This window comes from Polyodon spathula, chromosome 4, assembly GCF_017654505.1.
Source record: "Polyodon spathula isolate WHYD16114869_AA chromosome 4, ASM1765450v1, whole genome shotgun sequence".
Classification (NCBI taxonomy): Eukaryota; Metazoa; Chordata; class Actinopteri; order Acipenseriformes; family Polyodontidae; genus Polyodon; species Polyodon spathula.
The window spans coordinates 8,146,157-8,156,297 of NC_054537.1; the positions used below are offsets into that span (position 1 = coordinate 8,146,157).

General features: G+C 36.4%; 1 protein-coding gene across 1 annotated transcript in view; it reads right to left on the reverse strand.

Moving 5' to 3' along the window:
* Window positions 1–9,909, reverse strand: part of LOC121314126 (myosin-IIIa-like) — a 70,683-nt gene extending 60,774 nt beyond the window's left edge. Inside the window, exons 1-2 of the mRNA XM_041247060.1 lie at window positions 9,734–9,909; window positions 8,321–8,455 (exon numbers count right to left, since the gene is read on the reverse strand). Coding sequence (XP_041102994.1) covers window positions 8,321–8,455; window positions 9,734–9,901 — 303 coding nt within the window. The 5' untranslated portion in view covers window positions 9,902–9,909. The remainder of the gene's footprint in view (window positions 1–8,320; window positions 8,456–9,733) is intronic.
* Between the last annotated feature and the right edge of the window lie 232 nt (window positions 9,910–10,141).

The following is a 10,141-nucleotide window of genomic DNA, read 5'->3' on the forward strand; positions in this document are numbered from 1 at the left end:
TGTGCGTCTGCCTTGAAAGGACAGAGCAATGTCCTTGACTTTGATTGGAGGCATACGCTCCAGGATTACAAACAAAACATGAAAACACAAAATGACAGTGTCTGAAATCTACTGTGTAACAAACCTCTAACAAGCTCAGGGTTAAAGTGTCAATTTTATAGAATTTCAACATCACACCCTTTCTAACCATGCCAGATGACTCTGTTGCAATTTTATATAAACAAATGGGTTTGTCTTTAAATGTAATGAACTTGTAGACAAACATTTAAATCCTGGTAACACTTTAAAATAATGATCACAAATTCATAATAAATTCTGACTGGATACCACAGGAATAACATCTGAATATCCTATGCACTTCCTCTGAGTTCTGAAGTAATTCCTTTTTAATTCAGCCCTGTTCATTCACATGAATTGAACGGATAATATTCATTCCATGTTCCTTTGTAACAAATATACCACGTCATTCTCACCCTCATGTTTCTTGTTAAAATCAGTCGTGCAACGCTTACAGAAAGAATGCCCATTCCAAGGTTGGAATAATGAAAGGATCTTTTGTGGCCCATGGGCGGTGGGGTTGTGGGGGTTGTGAAGGAGTTTTATCGCACATGAATCCATCATGGATGGTCAAGTAAGCTTGCCTTCCACGCTCACCTCTCACACCTGAATGCATGATTTCCCCTGGGCACTATACCCTGCCACACAGAGGCAGGATTGCAGCAACCCCACAGACCGCAGTAACCATTTTAGTACCTGAAATAATAGCGAGGAAAACCCAAAATGTAAGATTGTCACGTTTATAAAAGCACAAACAAAATTCAAAATAAGAGGGACAGATGTTTGTGAACCCCATTGGGCTGGTCACACAAAAAACATGGTGATACACAATAATCCCAGTAAATATTACCTAAAAATGTATTGGCAGCATTTCATAGGTCTTACCTCTTCCTATATGAAAAACTGACACATTATGGTAAACGTGAATTTTTTCATAGTCATTTTTTGCTGCTTGCCTATTATTCAATGCTATCACTTTCGGTCGACATTGAGAGCCGACATTGAAAACACATCAGTCATAGGAAAAGCAACGCTTACTCAAATGTGAGGCAAAGCGTGAAGCTTCTGGGATTTGAATTCCCTTTAAAGCAAATAAATGAAAAACATTGAGACAGATAATATCTGCCCCTAGATCCATCCTAAAAAATGTAGTCCCTTAAACGCAAATTTAAAATGTTTAATTAGAGAAAGAAAAAGGAATTGGTCCCTATGCTGTTTCTCAGACACATCCATTATAGTACATCCAAAAATGTGTTTTTTTTTTTAATTTTTTGTTTTTTGTATGGATTATGGGAAGTTGCAAAGACTCCTGTATATTGGGAAACTTTGTGGGTAATGCCCTTTCTAGTCCCATGACTGTGGCGGCTTAATTGTATTTTGTATTACATGCATCAGACCTGTGTGCCAGAGGCCTGAGCTATTGTGAATAACTGTTATCATTTACACTCCAGTAACAACTCGGTGTCCATTTTCTTCAGACATTTAGAAAGGTTCTTTCAAACAGACAGACCTTGGAGACCCTTGTCAATTAATGATGCAGCCAAACACAATGTGTAACCTGTAAGAAAGGGTATCATTTAAAAGAGGTAGTAAATCAATACAGTAATCAGAGCTGAACTAATAGAAAAGGTTCTGATTATATGAATGAATTGAATAATCAAGAACGTCCTAGACATGTGTGGATCAAGTGTGTATTCTCAGCCTGAGGACACATTGAGGTTTGGGGCTACAATAGAAAGGAGAGACCTTGCCTTAGCTGTGTGAGAATATAATATGTAATGTTGTGACCTGCTTTCAATTGAGTTGTATTGACTCAAGGTTAATAGTAGCTCAGTAGACTTGCCTTTCAGCCAAAAGGCAACAGCTTCTAAAACCTACTCCTATTTAAGACAGCCACTTGTGTTTCCTTTCCATATGTTTTCATCCACGGCTCTAATATTAAACCTGCTCCACATTTAAAAACACAAGAAAGTTTACAAACAAGTGGCCCTTCGGCCCATCTTGCTCGTTTGGTCATTAGCAGCTTATTGACCACATAATCTCATCAATCAGCTTCTTGAAGACTCCCAGGGTGTCAGGTTCAACAACATTACTGGTGAGTTGGTTCCAGACCCTCACAATTCTCTGTGTAAAAAAAAAGTGTTTCCTATTTTCTGTTCTGAATGCCCCTTTATCTAATCTCCATTTGTGACCCCTGGTCCATGTTTCTTTTTGCAGTTCAAAAAAGTTCCCTGGGTCGACATTGTCAGTACCTTAAAGAATTTTGAATGCTTGAATCAGATCGCCGCATAGTCATCTTTGTTCAATAAATTCTTTTGTTTAGCCTGTCTGCATATGACATGCCTTTTAAACCCAGGATAATGCTGCTTGCTCTTCTTTGCACTCTTTCTAGAGCAGCAATATCCTTTTTGTTTTGAAGAGCTGTGGTGTGTTTTCAAAATAAATCCATTAAGTGTGTTGCAAAACTACCAAGAATATCAGTAGCATACATCCGCCTCGGCCTCAATTTTATAACTATCAGTGTGACACAAAGGTTAATGAATGAGCATGGCTACAGTATGCACAGTAGAGGTAGCATAGAATAAGAAATGGCAATGAACAGTTTAATGAAAATTGGATAAATGGTATTCAAGACCTAAACATCCGAAGGTAAGCAAGTGAGGCGTTAGTCTTGTGATAATATATAATATAATGATTGATTTAGAGAATGTGGAGTAACCTCTCAAGATACATGTAAAAATATAAATGTGAATCAGACAGAGCCACCTTCATACAGTATATCCCCACAAGCTTACACTCCCAATAACTTAGAATAAATAATGCGAGTACCAAGTTTCATCACAGTTTCATAAGCAGTGTTCAGAAATGGGTGACACACAGATGGACTAATGTACGGACCGACATACACCACTATACACCCTTACAATCTAATACTCTCAGTAACGCATTGCTGAGTATGTGTTTTCTGCAGACATTTTGTTAATCTCAGAATGAGAAAATAGAAAATACATTTTACATTTTGTGCAGCTTGATACAATTCAGTTAATGCAGACCTTCACTGTATCTAGAAATGATGGAAGAACAAATTGGAATTGTTCACTTAAATGGTTATGGATTTTGTTATGTAAGCACAGTTTACAAATTCAGGACGAAGGAGAAATTGTTCTAGTAAAACAATGTTGGTTTGTTTACTTAACAAGAAACATGTTATATAGCACTTTTGGAATACTGTCACTGTGTCTAAATCTCACAGCTAGGAGTCATTCCATTCCATCCCATCTAACACTGACAGCTTCTCCAAGCGCTTTATGCAATGAGATTGTGTCTGATACCTGCTGGTGCTGTTTTAGGTAATGAAAAGTGAACGACTATGGTGGCCAACATTTTCAAACAGGGACAATAAGAGGAGACATGTGTATCTTTAAATTGTGGGATGGGAACTATATACAATTGATGGGCCAGGGAACTAACTACATACAATTCCATGGAACTATATGCTTTAAATGCCAGGGAACTATTTACAGTGTGCATAAAAGGCCAGAAAGTGAAGTATATACATAAAATACCAGGGAACTATATACATAAAGTGCCAGGAAACAGAACTATATTAATCAAATAGCAGGGAAGATAACTATATAACAAATCCAGGGAAGTGAACATATTTCTTTATTTTTCAGTTACTGTCAAAGACAAGTTGGCTAAAATGCTAAATTAACTCCTCCTCAGTTACATTCTCATTCTCATGGAGTTGACTGTTGCTTCAAGAAAAGGGGTCTAGTTCCATGAAAGGATTAAGTCTGCAAGATCAAAAGGGCAGTGTAGAGTCTGACTTCAGAACAGAAGTTTTGTTGTATATACTGTATATGGTTTGAACCACCCTGCATGAGTGCATATTGTAATGTGACATGGTTCCCAGGTTAGGTAGTGAATACAACAACGATTGTGCAGCCTCAGCTAGAAGTCTTTTTTAAAGGCAGATAGGAATTGTTCAGGTGAATGCCTTATTTTGTACAAAGAACAAAAAAAAACTGCATAGAAACAGAGGAAGCTCATTTTAACAGTAGCTGAGACCCATTTAAACCTAATGTTCTAACATTTTACAGCTTGCATGGATTTCATTCAAAAGTACCATTAAAGGAAATATGAATATGAATGGACACTGGGAGTAAGATGCTGCTGCTGTTATTGTGCCTCTGTGCCTCTAACATCATTTTTCTTTACAGACCTCAAGCCTTCTTTTCTGGAACTCGTGGTTCAACATGAGATAGAAAACAAAGGGAATTACATGGTGCTTTGTTTAAATAAATTGATTAATTTAACTTGCAATGACGCAAAGCAAAATAAAGATGTAGACGCGCAATCTAAATTAGTTTCTAACTGTCATTTTTCCAGCAGCATATCCATTATGCACCATTTTTAGGTTAATTGTGTGATTAATAAAAGCATTAACTGCAAATGCATTAAAAGTAAGAATAGCCTGAGCTCTTAGACTGTAAAAAAATAACAAAAACAAAAAAATATTTAAAAAATGGTCCCCGGCAGAGAATTATTTCCAAGAGCATTTTTTGCAAAGTTTTTCAGGTATCTTTACTTTTTCTGCAACCATGTATTTGAGACCTACCGTACATAGAGTAGGAAATGGCAAAGCAATTAGTGTATCCATTTTTTCTGTAGGCTTTAAATGAGTCAGGCTGCAATGCACACAAGACTGTTCCTCCGTTCTGTACTGTAGAACTCTGTTGACTTCCGAGTTGCAGAAGTGCCAGTGATCAACAAGTATTAAGCAGGTCAGGAGTTAGTCACTCGATCTGTCATCACTGCTACTGTTTTGAAGCTGAGTATAATACCTATTTGGCCCTCGCAGATTTTAAACAGAAAGAAAAGAAATTAACAATAGAATTTTTTTTACTACTACTGGTGCGTATGACAAAACTTTGAAGAAAATGAATCATTATGACTGGTCGGGGGGGGGGGTTGTATGAAAGAATGATTATTAAAGGATGGTGACATTAATTGGAAGACTAAGCAGGACAGAGAGTGACTTCATATATATGAATGAATATATATATGAATCTAAAGCACTTTAAGTAGTTTGTATTTTAGCTAGCTTTTCCATTTTGCAGTATGAATAGTTGTGTTTAGTTCAGATAGTCTTTGTGTAACCAAGAAGCTCCCCTTCATCACTGCATGGTTAATTGCACCAAGTTTCCCATCTATGTGACTACTTTATAATTAGGGCTTCTGATTTTCAGTTTTAACTGACAAAACACCCCGACACAAAAAAATGAAATTGATGTATATCCAATAAACAGTGAAAAATTCTGGAAATGATTACTTAGTTCACATTGATTTGACCCCTTTCCCCCAGGAAAAATAATAAAAATAATAACCTACAAAAGTACAAGTATGCAAGTACTGTCAAGTCACTATAAAAAAAGTGGAAGAATTTTCAGAAGTAACCAAAAACAATAATTTCATACAGTATATAAAAAGTGAAAGCTTGAAAAAACACTTAAAATACCTCAAAATAAGAACAGAAAAATGAAATTAATAAAAAACAAAAATCAGAAACTCTATTTATAATGCATACTGTATATGTTCTTTTAAGTTTTGGCAGGGTAACTTCTCAAACTTCACACAACCTGTTTTAGAGTTTCTAAAAATGTAAATAAAATGTTATATATATATATATATATATATATATATATATATATATATATATATATATTATATATTATATATATATTATATAACAAGTATATAAAGTGAATCTGTTCACTATTTCACTGGGAAACACTCGGAATGATTGCAAACATCAAAAAATGGCAACAAGACTGTAAAAAAAAGAATGAATTACTGAAATTCACTCATTCTAACAAGTCTGCAATGACATTCCTAATCTGTAATAATGCTGATGTAAATGCAAAAAGGAATCATAGCCCTGTGGTACTGTATTGCTTCTCCACATACAGGACTGAGAGAAATCCTCAGAATAGAAAGGGACTGCTGAAGCGAGCAGAAATATGGAAGAGCAAGTTGGCAGAATGTTTTTTTTTCATTTATTTGGAGGTCAGGTAAAATAGGTTTCAGGTTCTGGCACTCATACAAAAACACTGAAAATTACAGAAACTGTATACTGCAGAACAGTAACCATGGAGATTGTGCTCTCTGTTACTGATTTCTACTGGAATTACAACAGTGTGGCAGTGAGTCATTTCAATTGCAGGGTCAACTTGAATGCTTTAGATCGCTAATTTGTACCTGCTGTGGGAACATCAAATTCCAACTCTGAGCTCTTTAACCTAGAGGCACATAACTGCACTGACCTAAAATGAGGAGTAAACTGTAATTATGTACATTACTTTCTACACATGTCCAGTCTGATGGTAAATTAGATACTGCTGTTACAATACTAATGGCTTCTCTCCATAATAACTATAATCACCCATTTTATAATTCCCATCTGCATTTATATCTTAGACCAGTCTTGTACAAAGGGATTTGTGAAACAAAAAGACAAATGGTACCTTAAAAAAAAAGGAAATACAGTATTTACAATCCATGGAAGTCCCTGAAAAGACTACAGTTACCAAGCCTCACAATAGCATATTACAGACGTTGCTCTGCCAGACATTTTTCCTATTCACAGATTGTGGATTTCCTTTGAATCAGTGCAATATGTTCTATAAGACTCTAGTGTGGATTAACAGCTGGTCAATTCAGGAGGAGTGCCAGCTTTATAGGGACTAATAGCTCTTGTCAGATGGGTCAGTATCAATACATGTTAAATGTGTTGGTGACCTTGACCATGGGCTGCCATACTGAAGACATGAGAAGCTTTTGCTGTATAGAGACAGTACTCTGAGTTATTTTTATACACAGCTGCATGTCTTATTTTTTAATTTTCTCAGTTCATTATCATTATGATGTAGCAGGTGATTAGTTTGAGTTGAATAGTTGAGATAAAATAGTTGAACAGGTCAACAGGTCCTAACAGTGATACAGTGAACATGTTTTCAGATAGTGTTTTTACAGTTTGTGTGCAGCTATAGTCACTTGTAAAAATGAACAGTTTCAAATAAGTGAACTCTCTACTTATTACCAGAAACAATTATTTTGCAAGAATGCAACGTTTTTACTGAAGCGTGGGACACTCTGCCTCTGGATATTATTGACAGATATGTGAGAAGAAGAAGGTTTGAATAATATCACCTACAATACCAGGATTATCATATACAGCACATAAAACGGAAGCATTGGGTATTTCAGGTCTACTGAATATTTGTGTGATGTTGCTAAAGGCTTGCTTAAAGTGATTGGAACAAACAAAATAATGACATCAATCCTATCTGTTTCCTGGTTTGCATTGCCATTAGCTTACATACAGTATGTATTTTTTTTAAATAAAATCAAAAGATAGCTGGTCCTATACTGTGTTAAAGAATGTTCTCAGTTTACATGCCTTACTCTCTGGAAATCTGTTACCCTTACACTTCCTAACCCATTCCACCTCAGCAGCGTCGTCTGGGACTAAGTATCTTACTGGCTGAAAATAGGTCATCCAATAGAATCAGCTGCTTGGTTAGTGACACGAAAGGCGCCACTGATGGGGTGGGGGACAATTTCACCCTCCAGGCATGACTTGTACCAGATCTGTAGTACCAGATATCATGTTTTAAAATAAAAAATATCTGTTTCCTATGACATTCCAGACTGATCAAACAAACAGAAGTGCACAGCAGGTGGAGTTAATGGAATTGTTTTGCCAGTCTAAGGTGGCATGCAGCACACCAACATGTTACCTTGTATAACGTGACCTTTGGAGAAAAAGCACGGGTGAGGAACTACCCTGCACCAAAGGTCATGAACTTCGTGTAATAGGCTCCTCCTCCCATCAGCCCTGAAACTCATCTTCTCTGAAGGTAGAGGTCACAGATGTGCTGTGCCTCTCTGAGAATGGAGATGAATGCAAAGATATTTTCAGTACACTACAGTACGCTACAAATGTGTCCCAATTCTTGTTGGAGGGTAGGCATTTTGATTTGCAGTCCATGTATTTTATATTTGTTAAAAAGTCATATTGCACAGTTGTTTCTCTCATATGATACATCTTACAGGAACAGATTAATGGAATGCCACAATTGTACTAGTGTACAGTAGGTCCTTTGTTTCTTCTCCATTCCCCTGTGTGTGTATGTGTGTGTGTGTGTGTGTGTGTGTGTGTGTGTGTGTGTGTACAAATGGTTAAAATCTTAAACTTTACCTCCAGGACGAGCCACAGCTGATCCCCGATTTTGGCATCTTTTTTGTAGAACATTCCATAGAATTTGACCACATTGGAATGGTCAGAAAGTGCTCTGAGGATGTTGTACTCGGCTTCAATTTCCTCATCAAAATCCTAGCATTCAAAACACAAATTGTTATATACTGTGCCTCTGTATATAAAGAGGACGCACAGTATCAATATAAAGATGTACTGTATATATTCATTTGTATTATAAACCTCAGAAATAAACCAAGCTAGTCTAACAGCTTCTTAGTTATAAAATACATAAAACAAAAGATTTATTTTATCTATTTATTATCCTATGATATTCTAAATCATAATGCATTACTGTTTAAAGTATTTACAGTTAACAGAATGATTTCACAAATCTTTTTGATATGTGTTACCTCCACTGGTCTCAAATGTGCAGTTTATAAAAAACAGATGTTACAGCAAACATGTATTTTCACTTCAAAGAAAGTTCCCAGTTTGCTTGCCTTGCCTTACAAGAGGTATGTTTTAACTACTTTGTCATTTTGCTTGCTTTAATTGCATATTTGTGTGGCGTGCTCCCTGACACACGCCTGACCACTAGACCTGACCCCCCACGTAGTGGCATTAGCACCACTATAGTTACGCATCAAGTACACAACATTAAAACACATATAATTTGAACTGATCTGCACAGAGAGTGGTGGGGTTTAAAGAGCCCTTTGGGTCACACAATCATTGGGCTATGAAGGATTTCCTCTTTTGAAGTTCATGACTACAGGCCATTAGAAGGGTCATGCCACCAATATGTTCTTACTTCACTGAGATTTTACAAGCCATGTAATACATTAAACGCAGCAGTCTCCTTAAACACTCCCTTAAGATTAGGAACAGATTCATATTTAAGATGTTTTTATTAAAGAGCTTGTGCTGGCATGTATATTTCTAAAGAGAGAAGAAATCTAAAATGTTCACATTTACTTGGATACTTGAGACTTGAGAGAAAAAAAAGGTGTCTTTATAGCTGCAGTTTCAATAGAAATAGTTTGTCTGGCACAAAAGTACATGTGACTGACTGTGTGAGCCAAGCGATGTTACAGCGACAGCAGATTGAAATTGAAATTAGAGTGTATTGACAGTGCTGCTTTATTCATGCCACTCTGGCTGTACAGGGACAGAAAGGGATGGGCTTGAAAATTGTTACCTTGCTCTTGTCTCAGTCATAGAAAAGAGGGCCTCAATGAATTCCCAAAACCTTCATACAGTGCTATCATTTTGAAGTTATCAAAGTTTAATGTTGGAAATCCATGGTTAAAACCCAAGTATGGAGAGGTACTTGGTACACCTGAACATTTACAGTGCAAATGTATCACCTTTTATAAGGGTAGATGTTTAAAAACTGAGTAATAAAAAACTTACATGGATCGGATCCAGAACCTTCACAGCTGCCTTGCTTCCATTAATCTTGTTCACCACTTTGAAGACTTTGCCGTATGTCCCTTTCCCAATGGTCTCGATAATCTCCCAGGTATCAGAAGGATCTGGAAAGCTGTCAAAGACGATGGATTTCCCCGATACCGGAAACATCTTTCAGAATGATCTCCTGTAAATGTAAAACCAAGAAACTAACATCTAAGATTGATGGAGCTTCCAAATTCTCTGACAGATACCATTTATTTGTCTAAGTTGTCTAATTCTCTGCAATTCTGTTTTAGCAGTTTTCATTAATTCTGTTTTTCTTTTTACATAAACTATGTAACTATATATTCATCATCAAAGTACAGCTGGAAGGACAGTACAATATTGATTTCGTTTTTAAGGACTTTG